Source organism: Onychostoma macrolepis, chromosome 07 (genome assembly GCF_012432095.1).
Source record: "Onychostoma macrolepis isolate SWU-2019 chromosome 07, ASM1243209v1, whole genome shotgun sequence".
Taxonomy (NCBI): Eukaryota; Metazoa; Chordata; class Actinopteri; order Cypriniformes; family Cyprinidae; genus Onychostoma; species Onychostoma macrolepis.
In genome coordinates this window covers 25,868,540-25,888,982 of record NC_081161.1, presented here as the reverse complement: position 1 = coordinate 25,888,982, position 20,443 = coordinate 25,868,540, and the positions used below count along the sequence as shown (strand labels likewise).

At 35.4% G+C, this 20,443-nt stretch overlaps 1 protein-coding gene and 2 long non-coding RNA genes across 4 annotated transcripts; 2 read left to right on the top strand and 1 right to left on the bottom strand.

The window, feature by feature from the left end:
• The first annotated feature begins 258 nt into the window (after positions 1–258).
• LOC131543708 (uncharacterized) lies at positions 259–8,004 on the top strand. 2 transcript variants are annotated; one of them, XR_009271965.1, is made up of 5 exons: positions 259–607; positions 5,446–5,768; positions 6,580–6,651; positions 6,781–6,866; positions 7,417–8,004. It is a non-coding gene; the product is annotated as an uncharacterized LOC131543708 (long non-coding RNA). The 2 variants fall into 2 exon arrangements; XR_009271964.1 differs by lacking the exon at positions 259–607 and having other exon boundaries at positions 955–5,768; positions 7,417–8,002.
• On the bottom strand, positions 7,486–19,056 carry LOC131543709 (uncharacterized). The gene is made up of 3 exons (XR_009271966.1): positions 19,037–19,056; positions 8,034–8,137; positions 7,486–7,615 (listed from the first exon to the last, which is right to left on the bottom strand). It is a non-coding gene; the product is annotated as an uncharacterized LOC131543709 (long non-coding RNA).
• Positions 8,101–11,043, top strand: LOC131543707 (arylamine N-acetyltransferase, pineal gland isozyme NAT-3-like). The gene is made up of 2 exons (XM_058781401.1): positions 8,101–9,137; positions 9,722–11,043. The coding sequence occupies exons 1-2, from the start codon at positions 9,106–9,108 to the stop codon at positions 10,569–10,571; spliced, it is 882 nt and encodes a 293-aa protein (XP_058637384.1). The 5' UTR covers positions 8,101–9,105; the 3' UTR covers positions 10,572–11,043.
• Positions 19,057–20,443: the final 1,387 nt, after the last annotated feature.

Sequence of the window (20,443 nt, the reverse complement as noted above, 5' to 3'; positions counted from 1 at the left end):
ATTGTACCTCTACCCAAGTCGCAGGTGTTCATAAGTGCCTTAATATAAATTTCTAATTTAGATATCATGGGTTTGCATGACATTATGTTTCACAGTAATATGAAAATATTTGAAGTAAATAAACTGTTTATATTGTGATGAATTTAATATTAGGGCATTATGCAAAGCAGTAGCCTGGAGAGAGAGAGAGCAAGAGCAAGGCAGGAAATCTAAGAAACAATATTCTCAGCCAGTTCTAGTAGAGACATTAGCTTACACAAAAGATTAGGGGTCATACTGTATCTGCCAAACTCATTTTAGCAACAGTCACAAGACAGGAAGCATGTTGTGTAATGGTTCCCAAATGAAACAAACAGATAAGCACTGGTTTCAGTGTTCATCACCAGCAATGCTCTTCTGTGAAACAATACTTTGAAAAGCAGTAGTAACGAATGCTGTGTTGAGTCGTACAGAAATGTTCGGCCTTTGTGGATTTTGCCCTTTGTTTATCATTCATAGTTGATTTATTACTCTGTGGTTCAAGGGCGTGTTATTCAGTTCCCTCATTCTGCAGACATTCTTTCTGAGTATTGCGCTTCCTTCAGCTCTCACTGGATTCATCTTAACGGTAGGATTTTCTTAAATTCTAAAGAATTTTCTTTATTGATTGTTGTATATTTGGGACACTTTTGCCATTGAGATGACTGGTAAAATGTCCCAGTTAAGCTGAATTCACCCTGTTATGTCTCAAAACTAAATTACCTGCATTGCAAATATATATATATATATATATATATATATATATATATATATATATATATATATGCGTGTGTGTGTGTGTATTTATTTATTTTTAATATATGCAAAAAAGCAAAACATAAACTGATATAGATTTTTTCAAATAACTTTTTTGATACATTTTATTTACCTAAAATATCTAGATTTCCATGTTTATTTAGATGTACAGTTAATTAAAGAATTTCATTAATCTGAAATGTATTTTAAGATTTTAACATATTATCTTGCTACTTTAAATATATTATGGCATTTGAAAGATTACATGTGATAATAACAATAAAAAATGTATTTCCTCAAGCCACACTATTTAACATATTTTACCATGCTTATAAATTATATATTTTCATATAACCATGTAAAATGACTAGACATTTTATGTTAAAACTTTAAAGAATTTTCTAAAGAATTTTCTTTATTAATTGTTGTAATTTGATGCTATAAAAACGGGGCGTGTCGTTATGGTTGATTGGGTCTGCGGCTCCACCTCACGACACTACTGCGCAGACTCGGGCTCCAAATGACGTCATTTACACATGATGGCAGCGGCCATACTCCAAGAGGGTCTGGCTGCAGACATAGGGGCGAGTGGAGCTCCACTCAAGAGCGGAAATACGTCACCTCCACTAGCGACGCGTCCGCCATGTTGGTCCGGGCAAGACTGCCATAAAACTAATGAAGGTAAACGGAGCTGCGTTTTTTTCTGCATAAAAACACGATGATGTTTACATTTATCAGTCGATTTCAGTGATTTGTGATCTACATGGAATTAAAAATAACTGTCTCCAGTTATTTAGTTATGCTTGGAAAATGATTAATTTTCGTTAAAAATTGAAGCTCACACGCTTGTTGATTTGGCTATTTTTATGGTAACAATTCTAATACTTAGTATAACTGTGACACCACGTGTAAAATAATCTAATGTACATGAAATGAAATTAAGTTTTTTCTTTGTGGAAATTGCTTTCCGTGTCTTCAACCCCAACATTTCAGCTTGTCTTGTGCTTCAGGTCAGAACACATCATTCCCTTTGAAATACGGAATACAAATACATCTTTAAGTACTAATAATTGACCATCATTGATGAAATGGAATAAAATCAGTAAATACAAATAAAAAATGTACACACTGGTAGTCTGCTTTCTATATTTTCATAGCAGTCTATGGATACAGATATAAACTCCACAACAAACAATAAGAAATATAACTGATAATCTTTTATGGATCCAGTAAAAGTTACAGTTATAAAACATTATGCACTAATAATAAATATAGTAATATAGTAAACATATAGTAAAAGTGATATGTGATATTTAAAAAGTATAGTACAAATTGTAGTAAAGTGATAATAAAATAGTGAGTACAACAAGACAATAACATGTAAGTGAGATAATAATAGATTTATAATAGGTTTATAATAGATTTCAGTTCTTGCTTTCCCTGAGAATAGAGTGTTTTAGATGTAATTCTCCACTGGTTCCCTCAAGATTTTCCTATGGGTTTTTATAATGGGTTTTTTACAAATAATGAATAAAATATGGTCTGTGATAAACATAACTTGACAATACTTTTGCTCTACAATGCAAATTACACACACCCATGGTGAAAATGCAAATTTTTAAGCAGTTAACAAAACACAAACAGAAATCTCTCTTTTTTTTTTTTAAGAACTGGTTTCACAACGATATTAAATATACAACAAAGAAGGAACACTCTTTGATTATAATGAATTCCTTTTTTATTGTAAAATACCAATTACTCAATTGTTATTGGTTCAATCTCTTCATGCACTCACATTTTATGGTTTTGTTGACTGAAATAAATAAATATATATATATATATATATATATATATAAATTGACAGTATAAGAGATTCTTTGAATAAGAAAGCTTTAAGAACTTTGAAAGCTTGTGAACTTTATAATATATTTATTTATTTGATTTTGATATATGTATACGTGTATGTATATATAGGGCCTATGGTTTTGTGTCTTTGTTTACAACTTTTATACTTACCTCCCCCGGCAACTCCTATTTGTTGTAAATTATTTTTCAATCCTTTTCCTTTTTATTTTCCTTTTCTTTTTTGATGTTATTTCTTGATAATATATTGTATCGTATTGTTCTTTGAATAAAAATAAAATAGCCCAAAACCATCCCAATGGTAAATGGTAAAAATCGCATTGCAGGGGCTAAATATCACGTTATTGGTTTCAGCAACATATTTTGAAGTAGCCCAATTCCGAGGGAAAAAATCAGTTGATAGATGACAATGGTCAGCTATATTCCTTTTCAGAATTTTCCAGGAAATTTGATTTTGGGGCTTCGTTAAAAGAATATAACATTGCTGGAATATAACAGATGCTGGAATAGATTTTCTGTTGATATGATTTCAAACAAAGCGGTTATTGAATTTGTCCTCAACAATCAAAATCCTTCTACTGAAATAGAATTGTTAGGCCTATATATAGAAACAGGATTAGAGGTTTGCTATTCTTTCAATAGAGTTTTTATACCACTAGGAATGGCATTAAATGGATGGCATTGTACAACATTAATTGGAATGCTGCTTGGTCTCTTCCGCACAAATATTTATTAATAAACAAAATAAAAAAAGTCACATTTAAAATATTACATAGGTGTCACCCTTGTAATAGTGTATTTAATAAGTATATGCAAAATATTGGAGGAAAAAGGGACTTTCTGTTATAGAAGAGACCATTGTACAACTTTTTTGTGAATGTGTTTATGTAAAACATTTTTGGAATGAGTTATACCTCTCAGATAAAACAAATGTTAGAATATGTATCAACACTTTTGATATTATTTTTCTTTTATTATAACTCTAACTCCTGTATTCAATATATTGTTAATCTTTTTATTATATACTTGGCAAATGTTTTATTCACAGGTGTAAATTTTGGGGTAAGAACCCAGTACTGTAAAATTTTTCTGGTTGACTATAATTCTTAAGTTTTGTCTTTAATGGGCATAAAAAACAAACAAACAAAAAATTTATTAAAAAGTCAAAAATTGCTTTCAATGTTTAAATTTGTATAATTTCCCCCCTTTGGTTTATGTTATTTATTTGTTGTCTTTTAGTTTATTTATTTACTTATTTTACTTTCGATCTTGTATTATTTTTGTATTTTGTCCTCTATTATTTTTGAGGTTGTTGTGGTTATGTGCTTGTTAAGTGTTTTGGCATCAATAAAAAAAATTCCGAGGACTTGGCAACACTGAATGGAGGTGACGTATTTCCTGTTCAAGAGTGGAGCTCCACTCGCCCAGAGCCATATAGAGAGAACATTACTTTGACACAGTTACACCTGTTAACAAATCTTATTTGTAAATGAAGAAACATTCATTTTCTGTAAAGCTGCTTTGAAACAATGTTTGTAATAAAAAGTGCTATACAAATAAATGTGAATCTCCCTGGAGCGCTCCCATGCAGCACAGCAAACTATAGTGGAGACTGTTCAAGGACAGCATGCTTTATAGCATGTAAATAAGTGCATAACAAAAGTTAACATACATCAAATATATGATTAAATGGGTAAAAATGTTTTAAGTTATTTTAAATTTGAATATACTACAAATATATATTTAAATATTAATAATGGAGGGGTGCACAAGAATCAAAAACATTAATTCCCACTTAATCTTAAAATATCTTCACTTATTTGGAATGAATTTTCAAAGACAACAAACTTAACATTCACCATGAGATTAGTAAAACGACAATGAACATCAAGATGTGATTGCACTCGACTAACATACAAGTTGTTAGAAAGCACACACACACACACATAATTATATTTATACAGAGAGGCTGAAGTTACTTGGTAAAAGGCCACAATGTCGTTTATATAGCAAACATGGACTTTTACCATGGTAACGTCAGCCTAAAATATGTTAACATGGCAGGTAAGGATAGCTGACCACATTAATCCTCAAATATTAGCGGATTTTATCTTTTAAAGCAACACTGATACAGCTACATATACTATGTATACTTTATTTTATAAATAATGTAAGTAAATTATTTTATTGTCTACTAATTACCAAAAATCACAGTTCTGTCTCTCTAACTCAATGCATTCAAATTGCCCGCTATGAACTTCCTGGAACTATTGAGGTCTACGAGAATCACGTGACGATCGAGCGTTTTGAACTTCCGTTGTCGCAACTCTAGCTGTGTAGAAGGCTGCGTCCTCCGGAGGTTGCATCCTCTGTAGGATGCATAACGTATACGAAGTGTCCTCAACCTAGAATTAAACGAGACGGCCTTCGTAGGACGGGCGGGAAAAAAAACAAGTATCACGTTGATTTGCCAACACATTTTAGAGCATCATTGCACTCTCACACTACTTAAATTAAGGAAAAATGTTTCTAAATTTGGAAAGTAATTAAAAAAAAGCTTGTTTTATTTCGCTCAATGTTTGAGGAGCTGCAACGTTCGTACAACAGACAGCTGTTAGAGGAAAAAAAGGAGGAGGATATTAAGAACAAAGTTTAACCTATATCAACCTCAAAGTTTTTATTGGAGGCTATTTAAGTTAAGTTGAAAACACCACATCTGCGCTTCTGTGTACATCTGCCGGCACCGGCATTTTTCAAATTAACGACAGTTGTTTATTGACGCAAAGAATTGTGGGTTATCTGTTGCAGCGAAGGATACACCTGATGCATCCTCCGAATTCCTGTGAAAGAAGGTCGCATTCGGAGTGTCCTGCTTGCTTTTCTGAAATGAGACAGCCTCGATGACGTATGCACCCTTCGAATGAGACCTCCGGAGGACGCAGCCTTCTAAATGAGACACAGCTAGAAGCTGTCCCCTTCTTCCAGTTACGCCCCTCTCTTGCGGTCCGTAACTGGAAGGAGGCGTAACTTGAAGAAGGGGGCGTAACTTGAAGTTGTCCAAATCACACAGAACTACGCGAGATGTCAAAACGAGATGTTGTTGGCAAGATGGCCGCTTGTATAGAGACAAGGTGAGTGTATTTTTTTCCCCCCGAAATAACCATTTAAATTGAAGTGTGTAAGTCATTTTCATACAGTGGTATTGTTTATGGAGTTAATAAGCAATATATAATTCAAAAGGTGTAAAGATGTTATCCCCGATTTCACAGACAAGGCTAGTCAAGAGTAGTCCCAGACTAAAATGCATGTCTGGGCTGTTTTAACTGAAAGCAACTTGAACTGACTGATCTTAAAATAATTGTTTTGTCTCAAGATGCACATCAGTTTTTTTTATCCAAGGCACGTTTATAAAAGCTACTCAGATGTCCTAATTGAACTATGACCTAATCCTGGCTTAATCTAAACCCTGTCTGTGACCTACATAATATATAGCATATTTGTGATTTTGCTGTAAAAACACGTTTTATAATGCATAACGGGAGCTCCATTAAGTACACATACGTCTCAAAAGTGGATTTACATAAACCATATACATCTTAAAGATGATTACTAAATGTCTATTTAACATCTGACAGGATTATCTTTGATAAATATTGCAGATGAGCACATCTAATAGACATGAAACAGATCTGAGTGTGTTATGTATGTGTGTTGTTATGTAGAATTCACTGTTGTCAACACTGCTTTAGATGAATGTAAGTAAACAAACAAATCTACGTAAAGTAACTGAACATAAGTTATCTATTTTATTAGTTCATTAGTACTGTTGATAAATTGAGGAACATTTGTGTTGGATAAAAAGGGAGTTACATCAGCAACTACCTCAACATGTGAATGCAGTATTGATCAGATAAATCACTGACTCTTGTCTGGATGTTACAGGGACAGAAGAGTCACGTGTGTTTATCCGCTGAAGAGTGACTGATGAAGCAATGCTGCCATCAAAGCCTCTCAGTGAGTACACTACTGACATCAATAAAACAGCTTTTAAATCTTAAGTTGTAGTTTATTTTAATTATTGTAATTTCAAACAGAGCTATTACAGCACTTTTCTGATTCTTGATTCCTGTGCATTTGCTGCAGATCTTCTGTGGTGGAGCAGGACCTGCAAGGCAAGGTGACAGCGGCATTTGTGAAAAAAAAGGGAAAACCTCAAACAAAAGGATAAAGTAAGATCATTTTGTTACTTCTAATACAGAGATCAGATGACATTATGCTGTTAAAATGACTGCTTGTGTATTATGTTTGGGCGTTTTTGTATGATCTGAAATGTCTGCAGACTGGTGAGGATGGAGAGTCCACAGCAGCATCCTGGAAATGATCCAGTGCCATGAATGAGTCGCTCCATCACTGCACCTGCCCTCATCTGGACCAGATGCTGCTGTGGTCTCTTCATCATCAGTGACCCCAGAGCTAGCGAGAACATCTAGAGAAAGACCAAAAGACACTGAGGATGTGATTTTGGTCAAGTTTGTTCTGCTGGTTTCTGTTCATACAATGAAGGCTGACTTTCAGAAGCTTCAAAAGCATCATCAAAAAATGTCATGAAGCTTTTATCCAAAGTGATTTACAGTACTCTTATTACAGGGACCTACAATCCCCTGGATCCCCAATCCCCTGAAAATGCATGTAATTGTAAACATGAAGTGATATTTGGCAAGAAATGGAAAGCTGACAACATGAATTGTAAATGTTTAACTCTGTTTAAATGTTTTACAGGTAGTCGTGCTCATGGAGAGCAGACACAGCGGCAGCCAGATTGTCCTGCACATGTTCTCCTGCTCTTGTCTCAAGGTTGTGTGGTTCAGGGGTGTCATCATGGTCTTCCTCATCCTCTGGCTCAACACAGTGAAGCACAGCGCAGCTGCAGAATTGACACATCTGTGTTGAGGTGGCAGTAGGATGTGGGGTTCACCATCTGTAAATACATGATTGTTAGAACAATACGTTTGATTGAAGCTTTGTTTCATCTGTTGTTGACTTGTGTGTATATATATGTATTTATTGTGATGCTTGCTTTTATTAATTATTTTACTCATTTATTCATGTTTCTTATTGTTGTCATTAAATAAAATATATTTTATTAATTCATGTATTAATTGCTTGACTGAAAATTGATGTATTCACATCGACTGCATTTGTTCAACTAGCTATGTCACGACAAAAATTAGATTTTGCTTGTTTTACTAAAATGTAATTTTAAGTAAAAAAAAAAAAAAAGAAAGTCATATAATTATTGGTTGGCACTTATCACTATTATTGCGTGTAAGTGTTGGGGTGGGCAAATGATGCAATTCATTCTGGGGTAATCTTAATTTTTAAGTTGAAATACTTACATTTTTAGAGTATAAAATCAACAGTCTTCTCCAAAGGCGAGATCTTCGAGCAGCTGCCCGACATGTCCTTTGTGCTGACATCTCAAACGCTGAGGAAAACCGTACTAGATCGTTGAGTTAGTGATGATATGAGGTGTTAGTGCACCTGTCCCTCTTTTTATTATTATTATTAGTATTGCCGAACTTATTACATAAAATATCAGGGAAAGATGGTTGTATCTAACGATGAACAATCTTAATGGCATAAAACAGTAAACAAAAATGTCATGTGTTCATCATAGTATGAGATTATATACACAGAAAAAAAGCACAGTGACAAGGTTAAATATCTTTGAATAATTCATCATGATGCTTTTTTTTAGAAGCCTGAGGGATGAAAAAAGTTAAATTCAACAAGAAAAAGAAGAAAACAGGAGATTTAAGCCACTTTTGCTTGTGGATGAAAAAATAAAATAATTAACAAAATATTCAAGAGATAACAATTTTGGGTTTTCATAATAAAAAAAAAAATGAAAAATGCTTTAAGGATAAAACTGGATCACATTAGTGGAGTTACAAATATAAGAACTTAAATCAACACTAAATGTATTGGCAAAATAAAAGGGCAGCTGTTTCTTCAACAAGACCACAAAATGAGCAAATTTCATCATTATCAAGATACTTTAGATAGATTAATTAAACCTGTCACTCATATATTTTAAGTTGTTGCGCTTGTTATAACGTCTAAGGTCACATGATAACGTCAACATAGCGGATGATATCCAAATCACATTCATACTCAACGCATTCAGGCTGTAGAGTATGTACTCTTTTAGCGCTCGTTAAGTAAGAACTTATTGAAGAAAGTATGAGGTTTCGGACGCAGCCCGACAACATCTCGTTTTGACATCTCGCGTGGTTCTGTGTGATTTGGACAACTTCAAGTTACGCCCCCTTCTTCAAGTTACGCCCCTCTCTTGCAGTCCGCAGACAGGTCTGCAGCCAGACCCCTCTCGCCATACTGAGATGTATGCGCTTCACTTTTCTATAGTGGAAGGAAGCGGAGACGCGTCGTCCATCTTTTTTACAGTCTATGGCTGGTATGCGGCTGATTTCATGCGCGAGGTAAGCTGTCCGCGAAGCGCTCGCCCAAGTGGAAAAATGCTCTGTTGCTGCCAGATCTCGATTGCCGAAAATTATATTGTGTTTGATGCAAAACTAACCCGACGAAATCATATGAAAAAAACAAAAAACATCATAACTGTATATTTTCATGCTTTCTCAAGCAAAGCAAATTTTGAAAGTCCACTAAAAACATATCTGGTCATAGACAATGTTGATGGCGTTATTGTCAACATGCCTAAGTAGTAAATAAATAAATAAAAGTTTATAAAAATATATAGAACTTTTGAAATAATAACAAACATCAGGAAAAAATAGTAAACAATACCTTTGTTTTCCGTATACTTGTGTCACTTACAGTTAAAGTCCTTCTGTGATTTTATTGTTGTTTGCAACGTTACTTGGCAGTATTTTAAAGATATTATTATTATTATTATTTATTTATTTTTATTTTTTGGTATTTTGCATTGTCTGTTATTGTCATCCGGGTGGGAGTTTTAATAAAAAATAAATGGGGGGGAAAAAAAGATTCATTCAGTTGATGCAGAGACCGGGGGAATTAAAACTTTGTACATTGTTGCTTGTAGGGATATAATGGACCTGAAAGAGTACTTGAACAGGATTGGGTTTACTGGCCAATATGACAAACCCGACCTGGACAATTTGTTCACCATCCACAAGCTGCATGTTATGAAAATTCCATTTGAGAACCTCAGCATCCATTCTGGCGAGAAGAACACTCTGGACCTGCACATCATCTATGATAAAATAGTCAAGAGCAACCGGGGAGGCTGGTGTTGTGAAAACAACCTCTTGTTCTCATGGGTCCTGAAGGAAATGGGATACAAATTCACCATGCTAAGCTCCAAAGTGTTCACCATGGACTCTCATCTTATCAATCTGGTGGAGATTGATGGGAAGCAGTACATTGCAGATGTGAGCTTTGGAGTGTCGTGCCAAATCTGGCATCCCTTAGAGTTGATCTCAGGTAAATACCAGCCGCAGCCTCCAGGTGTATTCCGCCTCATAAATAATGGCATGCAGTGGGTTTTGGAGAGGACCAGAAGGAAGCTATTGTTCCAAGATAACGCCTTTGCTAATTCCAGCCTCGCTGATAAACGGCTCATCAAAACAGTATATTCCTTCACATTAACACCCCGTGATGCAGATCATTTCCGAGAGATGTCTGATTTACTGCAGACTAGTCCAGACTCTCTGTTCATGCTCAAATCCATTTGCTCCCTTCAGACGCCCACAGGCTTCAGAGCTCTGATTGGTTGGACGTACAGCGAGGTCACATTCAAAGAAGACTCAGACTTGGTGGACATGAAGGAAGTCCCAGACTGTGAGATAGAGGCTTTACTGAGGGAAAAGTTTAACCTGGTGCTAGTAAATAAATTCACACCCCAAAACAACAAAGCTGATTATTGCATCTAGAACTCAGCTCATCTAATAATTTTAGTAATCAGGGTGTTTGCTTGAATATTGAGATAAAAATTGTACTCTCTGAAGGCTCTGCTTTGTTGTCTTTTATTATTTTGTTAATGCTCTCTATATACATTTAATCATTTTTCAATATTTTTGTTATTTAGGCTGTGAAACCATGTCTCCATTTTAAGGTTGCAAATGTCATAGAACGATGTGGAGGAATAATTTTCCATTGCATTTGCTTGACATAACAATAGGCCTACTCGTTGAGTCGTTGGATTTGTACTTGTCAGATGAACTACACCGAGAAGGACGTAATTAGCATCATTCAGTAGACTGTGCTCATTATTACCTTTGTCTACTTTGTCTCCTACTTTCAGCTCTTTTCTTGCATATTCTGCCTCACTGCTGGGCTGGTATAAATGTTTGATACATGTGAAATTTTGTTAGTCTACAAACAAATAAACAATATATGATGTCAGATCCATTTCTCATGTTTATCTCATAAAGCACATGATTATAAAAGAGAAAGATGGGGAGATAAAAACTTGTAGAAGAGAGAAAGAAACACACAATTTTTTTCTTCTTCCAAGAATAATACAAGGGGAATAATTAAGGGGAGAACCCCATCAGCACATTACAAAAAATAATTTAATTAATAAGAAACTCAAAATCTTAAAGGGGTGGTTGATTGCAATTTCACTTTTTTAACGTTAGTTAGTGTGTAATGTTGCTGTTTGAGCATAAACAATATCTGCAAAGTTGCAGCACTGAAAGTTCAATGCAAACGGAGATATCGCCTTTTAAAATTTTGGAAGTTTAATGCCTACAAAAACGGCTGGTAAGGGACTACAACGAACTACTTCCCGGGTCTGATACCCAGATAAACCCCGCCCTCGGGAACATGTAAGGAAGGGGGCGAGGCCATGCTGTGCTGCTTTAGAGAAGAGGAAGAGAAAACATAGGGGTGCACGTAAAAATCTATTCATATATGAATCGCGATTCTGTCTTCTAACGATTCTAATGGATTCACAAGTTTCAAAATTAATGTTCTAAAACAGCGGTTCTCAATAATGTGAACATTATGAAGCTGCAGACTCGGAGCCTGCTGCATCCACAGTCCCGCACCTAGAGTCCCGCATTTTCAGACCCCTCGTTTTTCGAGACAGCGCCTCCTATCAAATTGGATCGGAAAAACATTTGTGTATTTCAGTACACCCTCTCAATGGTCTGTGACATCGACTAAGTTAATAAAAGGAAATTTATGTTTATTTTATTTACTTTAAGTTTATTTGGTAAAAGTAGAAAACAGTATGACCTTTAACTGGGCATTTATTTCAGGTTGACATGCCCATGATTAGAAAATGGTGGTGCCTTATGCTAATGGAACGATTTCAAATTGACGGGTATGTCAAAAAGTATTGTACATTTTGGTAAAATATTATTCAGAGGTCCCATATATGAGTTCAATTTGTCATATTACTTTTGAATATTTTTTCAATACAACATTTTATTTAGCATGAGTAACAAAACACCCTTAATAACTCTCTTAAGCGACAATTTCTTTTTTCCTATAATTTTTTATTTATTATTTTTTGCAAGCTATGGGCGCAGGTTTGCCTTCTGGACAGACGAGGCAAAATGCTTATTAGAGGCAAAAACTCAACCTCTGTATAGGCTAAAAAGAAGCAGAAGCATCACACAAGATGTCCCACAGCACGTCCAAGCAGTCCAAGATCGGACAAGAACTGAAGAAGCACTGGTGGACTGCATTGTGACTTCAAAGGGAACAGAGCAGCATTTAGTGGTACTCAAATGGTCATTTTTCACCATTTAAAGATGAGCATTCCTAAATTACTCACCCAGGGCTGTGATCATTGTCAACTTCAACATTGTCAATTGATTATCCAGTATGCTCTTTAGCTATATTTTTAATGGTTATGCCAATTATTCATTGATGGCTTGTGTATATATAAACAACACTTTTTGTTGCATTATCCTGGCAGGAGGCTGAGGAGGTGTTCCTTCGTGGCCCTACTTATCACCCTAGGTATGCTTGTAATTTGCATTTGCAAAAAAATGTTTATTATTACACAGTATTTTTGACAATGGCATTCATCTTTTATTGTAGTGAAGTTGAGGAATTTGACCGGGTGATTGCAAAAAGAATGAGAAAAGAAGCAACATTTGCCTACCAGAAAGTAATTATTTTGCCTTATGCATTTACATTACATTTTACATTTATTCATTTAGCAGACGCTTTTATCCAAAGCGACTTATAAATGAGGAGGTTTTTTTGAATGCAATTGAAGACGAAAATAAAGTCACTAACACAATTCTTTCTTCCTTTTTTCTTTGCTTTCTCCTGTTTACAGCAAGATGACAGTGATTAAGGCGATCGTTAAATAAAGTACAGAATTGTTTATTATTGGTGTTTTGTCTATTATTTGAGTTTTGCTTCACATTCAAAATATCAAAAAACAGGTTTTGTAATGTTAGCATGGTATAATGTTAATTAGACCATTATATGTTGAACTGAAAGAAAAAATGGAATTTGAAACATTGTACAAAAACAAACATTGTAGCAATATAATATCACATAATATTTTTCAGAAGATAGTTCAATCTGTATGTGTATCCGTTACATCAATAATTTCCTTTCAATTACACCCACGCTCAAAAAATAAATACTGGGTAATTAGTTAGTTTGAGAACACAATGATTTTTTTTTTTGCCACATGCATTAAGCAGGGAACGCAAATATTTATTTGGATAACTTTAAATAAAAAGAGACCGTAATACTGCATTCTAATGTTTTCAATGGCATCTGGGTGCGGTTGGATAAGGGTGTTATACGATCTTCCGAACAGCAGGAGGCGCTGTCTCGAAAAACGAGGGGTCTGAGAATGCGGGACTCTGGGTGCGGGACTGTGGATGCAGCAGGCTCCGAGTCTGCAGCTTCATAATGTTGAATAATGTTCCTCGCGTCGCCCTGCTCTGCATCTCTCTCTTTCTCTCTTTCTCTCATTCAGATCGTCAGATCAGCTCCAACAAACTGTTACAATTATACATTTTCACATAGCAATGAGAAGCGTTATACATGGAGGCGTGTGCGGTTGCCGTACTGTATTAAACCTTTAATCAGAATAAAACCGTATATTAAAAGCTAACATAAGCAGTAGCATAATAACAGCATATCTAAAAGTATGAGACAACAAACAAACAAACAAACATACCATTAAGAGCCGTGCTTGTACAGGTTCTGCACGATCCTCTTCACTAATATCCTCTGCATCTCAATCGGGCTCAAATTGATAAGCAATATAGACGACGCCATTGTTTACAATACAACCGGAGCACATGCTGCTGAGTTGAGGGGCGGGACGTTTAGACGCACCCTCGGCGGTTTAGTGAATCACAACACACTGAGCCAGCTAACCAATCAGAGCCCATCACATATTTCTGAGGGAGGGGCTTCATAAAAACAGGAAATAATCGAGGCGTTTGTCAGAGAAGGGACAGAGCGGTGTGGAATAAAGGTAAATTATATGAAAAATAATGCGTTTTTAAAAAACGAAGCATGAACACATGTTAGACTGCACCCCATAAACACAATCAAGCCTAGAAAAAGAACAGTCAACCACCCCTTTAAGCTTACAGATGAATTGCTAGAGATGTAATTTTGTTTTCAACAATATACTTTTGGTACGAAATTTCCTTTGAACACAGAAAATCTACCTACTTCAAGTTGAAAAAGTAAGTTGCATTACATTTTTAAGTATAATCAGATTGGCTGTCATTTCAACTCCTTGTAACAATAAAAGTAAGCAAGCAATTTTAAAAGTAATTTAAAAAGTAAGCAAGCATTTATTTAGATAATATATACTTAGCTGAAAGAATAGTAAACAACTAAATATCGAAGCATCTATTAAACAAACAAACAAACAAAATATTTCTTTAAGATGACGCCCTGTTCTCTAGGAGCCAATGAGAAGAGAGCTTCCGCGATTGGCTGGCGCACGCTGACGGCAGTGGTGTGTGTTTGCAGGCCTACACTCGGCGACTACAGCACTTGGGAGAAGAGCAATGAATTCATTAGAACAAGCCGAAGGTATTTTTGAATAGATCGATTATCAGTTTAGTGTTCTCATCTCCAAGTGTCATATCCGAGTATTAGCGCAGCGTCCATGTGTTTGTTATGGCAGGTTAGATGTATAGTGTTGACACCATAGAATTAATATACGTAGACGCCTCATAGACTGACGCTGCCTATTGGAGCTGACGTACAGCGCGCCCCCCCTGCATTAGTTTCTACTGAGGAATGTGTATCCCCAACTACAATAATCATAACTCCGCGAATTTTTACCGGATTTTCACACGGTTTGGTTTGTTACAAACTGCAGAGATTTAGTTTTTTAGATTTAGACGCTGTCACACATTAAAAAATACGTGCTTTCATGCTAAAAGACTTTGTATTATGCTCTTTAACAATAAAGACATATGGTAGGCTATGGCATATTGATAAATGAATGAATTTTATATTTTAATAAAGAAACAAGTTTGATTGTTCATTTGAATTTATTTCTCTCTCTGTCTCTCACGCACACACTCAAACACACACGCGTGAAAAGAACTTAAAATAATAGTGGAAACAACTTAAAATACGCCATAATGTTTGCTCATAAAGGTAAGAGTAATACATCATTCGGAACTGTAAAGGGTCTACTTTTATTTGTGTGCATTCACAATATAAAAAAACATTGTGCTTTTATTAAAATAAATAGGAAAACAGATGCGCTTGCCGTCTCGTCTTGAACAGGAGCGCTTCACAATGATGAACTGAAACGAATTGAGTCACAAATATGATAAATATATCTATAGAAAGCTTTAAATTACTACTTTAAAACGAAATAATTCAAATCGAAAACAAAAACTCTTTCATTATGTAATCCGTAAAGATGCATTTCTCTCTAAAGGCACGTCCAATGAGGAGATGGCAAGTCATTTTTCATCACCGTCTAAAATATAAAAATAAGGAAAAGCCTAAAACAGGCCCGATTATATTTTTTCAGATTTTTACGTTGCTCTGCTCTTAATTCCTTAACATTTAAAGGGTTTTCTGCAACGAAATTTTGTCTGCATGATATGTGAATTATTTATTAGCCTATTTTTTTATCCATGCAGCAAAATGCTTTAAAACAGCTGTAAAAATTACTTTAATCCAGATGATTTTAAAGAACTTTTCACTATAAATTTTACGGGTAGATAGTCGATAGAAATACGGCTATAATCTACTGCTGAAATGTTTGCGGGGCAAATCTCAGGTCAGTCTGAGCTCATGGTACACACAGTGCGTCCAGCCGTACACCTGCAGGCGCCACTGACCACAAATGACACAAGCATGAAATGATGTCCCAGTAAGAACACATCCTCTGAACGTTGAAGAACAGAAAAAAAAAAACAGCAAGAGATAATGAGAGAGTACCAGTTCCTGCTGTAATAATGTTACACGTAAGTAACGTTAGTTACGATGACATAATATTATAAATGGTAAAATAACCAAAATTATTGTTCAATCTTACTTGTGAAAGGTAATCCCACGCGATCTGGTATCTGCGCGGGTTATTGCAACAGTAAACTGCACAAAATACGGGCATAAATTGCTCGCTCTCCGTTGACTCCGCTGCTATCGTAGAGCGAGGAGACCCAAGCAATATGGCGGCGACGCTGGAATACGTTCCAGCATGTCATGAGGCGTCTACGTATATTATGTCTATGGTTGACACAGTGCTGCTAGCATCTAAGCTAAGATTCTAAGACCCTTCAGCTGATAAAAGCGTGATTTATTTTGCTGACATGCACTACAGCAACATTATGAACGTAAGTATGTAAACCGAAATCTCGCAAGACTGGTGCCTCAACAAGGAGTGCAGCTCCTCTGGCATTGTAAAACCCGGTCTTGGCTTTTAAACATTGGCCAATCATAATGCCATCATCATCATTTGGGAACGCGTAAAAAGTCTGACGCGCTTTGTGTTGCACTCAGTGTTAATTTTGACAGCAAATTTTGATTTAGTTTTAGTCATAGTCCTTTGACTAAAATACCATTTAGTTTTAGTCATATTTTAGTCATTTGAATTGTTTTTAGTTTTAGTCTAGTTTTAGTTGACTAAATCTACAGTAAATTTAGTCGGCTACAATCTAATGGGTTTAGTTACAGTGCATTTATTAAGCATTTCTCTAAAATTTCCAAACTCGTTATATAGATTTGATATTAAGGTTTTATCATGATAGACACCGATTTAACTGCGGTGACACACAACATGCCTTTATGTTGTAAATAAAAAACACTTCTCATAAACAAGAACATGGTCTTCCTTTTAATGAAATACCAATGGTTATATAGGATAATTACATTTACATTTACATTTAGTCATTTTGCAGACGCTTTTATCCAAAGCGACTTACAATTTGGGGAACACATGAAGCGATTCATCTTGAAGAGGCAATTCGACAAAGGAAGTGCTTGTAACACCAAGTCTCAGGCATTGTTTAAATAAGTACAAGCTAGCAAGGGAAGGAATAAGTAAGGAGAAAGATTTTTTTTTTTATTTTTTTTTTTATGTGTAGGTTGAAGTCAAGTAGTGTCGAAAGAGATGAGTTTTCAGCTGTTGCTTGAAGATTGACAGGGATCCAGTACTCCGAATATGGGTGGGAAGATAATTATGCATTCTTTGTAGCAATTTGTTTGCCATATTCTTCATTCTTTCAAGCAGACATATTTATTTCTATAAATAAATTTAGATTAATCTTTAGAGCTACTAAGGTTTTTCAGTCAAGAGCAGTGAATGATTTTCTGTCTTTCTTTTGTTGCTTGATTAACATCAATGCCACAGACAACAGCAACTACTATCCCTTTAAAACCGAATGCACAGCTGCAATAGATGCATTGTACGGATACACGTTCTCCCTACTGTTTACGTTCACTTAAGACGTAATCGACTGTGTGTATGTGAATGCTCGTTAAAACGGACAATTCGGCATGATTTCGTGTGTATTTCTCCGTTCATGCGACGCGAGACTGTACTCGCGCGCTGTGAGACGCGCTTTCTGTGTGTGTATGCCTCAGTGTCTGCGCTCAGAAAACCGGACCGAATCGAGTTCTCTCTTGCGTCGTCAGATTTATCCATATGTCTGCTCTTCTCTTACTCCCACATATTGACATTTTTGAACGTTTTATGAGACGTGCAGCAATGTATTATAGCTTATGTCCTGCCGGTTCATATGTATGCATCTAACCAAGCTACGCAGCAGATTCGTTCTGAATGAATCTCTTCCCGAATCGTCCCTCCCTAACATTTTCGTCTCGTTTTTATTCGTTGAGGAACATGTCAATAGATTTTTGTCATTCAAAAAGAGTTTTCGATCGTCATCGTCTCGTTGTCGTAGGTGAAAAAAATGTTGTTGACGACAATTATGACCAAAATTATTCGTCAACGAAATTAACACTGGTTGCACTGTTATCATTTACAAGCGTGGCGCCTGCATCTCAGCAGCGCGGTCCACAAACTCTTCCTCTGCATATGCTGCATATTTATTTGAATTATAAATTACTTATTATATTTTAATTAAACTTGTTTTATTGCATTACAAAAACAAACTCGCCTCTTGCGCATTACCGTTATCATAGATCACCTTTTTTCCAACAAATCCTCCTGCGCATGCGCTCTCGACATCCTGTCATTCATGCAGCAGTGCGCTGGACTGAAAGCGTCCAGAGAGCCCTTCAATATTCAGTCGTTTTAACTAATTCCTTCTCAACCGGAAAATCAAATGTTTGGTTCTGCTCCAAAAGATTCACGAAAAGCTATATTCATATTCACGAAAAATGACCGATTCAAAATAGCACATGATATTAGCTAGCATCGTCTAAGGACCGTGGACTAAAGGAAAATTATAAAAGAACCTGCAAGTGGAAATTGGGTTGCTGTCTCAAAATGGAGAATAGCTTCAACTTGGCAATACATAAATGAAAAGAAAAAGACTCGGCATAGGCTGTGGCTGCAGACATCAAAGCACGTCCGAAATAATCCAATAATTGCGTAACATCCTGTCTCTTTAGCATCCTGTCTAAAATGCCTTTATCTGATCTCTATTCCCCCCCAAAAAATATCATAGATGAACCCTTCGCTCCATCTCTGCAGTAAATGATTTCATAAATGTCCCAAGAAATAAGCCTGGTAGGCTATAGTGATAAAAACTCAAGAATTCGTTCTAAATCATTAGATGTGATTTTATGGTGCTGTTGAATAGCTATATAGCCTATATTTTCTGAAACTCTCAAAACAAGTATTTAACATGCTCATGATCAATTATTAGCAATATAACATGCTGATATAAAATTCAGCTTTTTTTATTTATCTTTGTCTACGAGCAGATCCTATTTCAAAGAGAGAAAATTAAACAGAAAATACCTTGCATGACTTAAATCTTCTCATTTTTTCTGTCCAAAGAACACAGGAAAAGGGAATTTCCTCCTTTCATTTTGTGGCTAACTCGTGATACAGCATGTTTGTCTCCAAATCAAGCAGCAAGTGTTTCAGATACACAAGCCTTGGAGTTTGCTCAGTGATGCATGTTTTCCACAACAACAGCTCTGTGTCTACGGACCAAACCATGTGAAACTCTTGCTCACTTTCTCTGCTTTTCTTCGGTTGGAACTATAACAGAACATGAAGAATAAAGTCGGTCTCAAGATAAAAACTGTCCTATGAGTTTTTTTCACTCCATATACTGATTATTGCTTGTATGTGTTTCAACCAGCCATATCAATCCAATGAAAACCAAACTGCTGAAAAAGTAAAATCATTTGATGATATTGCATACAGACAGACAACTGTAACATATAGACAGTCAACAAGGCATATATAAAAATGCAGGCAAAGTAATAGAAACCGAATAAATAAACATATACATATAGAATAAGGGAGGTTTTTGATATAATATTGTATGAATAGTAGAAAAAGGTTTGAATGGATTCAGACCAATGTAGATGTGTAAGACCACAAAAGTTATAAATCTATATAAGGGATGTGGTGATTTTGTAGCAGCCAGAAGATGCCACTGAAATACTTTAAATGTACTTTATGTTGCACAATCATCACAGTGAGTCTGCATATAATTCAGCTGCAGTGTCCCACACTGTTGGAAATGGGTCATATCACGTACTGCTGTTTGTCTTATTCATTTTATGGAAGCTTATACATAAATCACGCTTTTGTTTGCACAATAAGTACAGTAGGACAGAACAGGTTGAACGTGCTTGGTAATATGATTGGAGGTTGTAAGAAGTCTGTTTTATCAGAGAATTGTATTTTACAGTGGATCATAATTTGGCAAATGCACTATTATAAAACAGCTTATTAAGTACTGATTGTGTTAGGAAATGTGACAGTTTAAAGCATTTTTCTCAGGAAATGTTCATATTTTCTGTTAGTTTAGATAAATATCAAACTGGTGTTGCTTGAGAACATCAGAATTAATATTTATTAATTGCTACATAGTATTGGTGGTATTTTTATTTAGCAATTAAACAGACCTTTTATAAGCTGTTATTTGAGGAATGACATTGATGCATGCTGAGACCATTATTTATGCAAAAAATGAAAATGAATCTTAATCTGAAACATTAGTTTAATTTGACCACTTGAGGACGCTGTAAAACAAAAGGCTCCTGATTTTAGCCCTATTATTATTGTACCTCTACCCAAGTCGCAGGTGTTCATAAGTGCCTTAATATAAATTTCTAATTTAGATATCATGGGTTTGCATGACATTATGTTTCACAGTAATATGAAAATATTTGAAGTAAACAAACTGTT

Coding starts and splice junctions, on each gene's coding strand:
- LOC131543707 (XM_058781401.1), top strand. CDS start 9,106: ATGGCTGGTATGCGGCTGATTTCATGCGCGAG. Junction 9,138..9,721: donor CGGCTGATTTCATGCGCGAG/GTAAGCTGTCCG, acceptor TGTTGCTTGTAG/GGATATAATGGACCTGAAAG.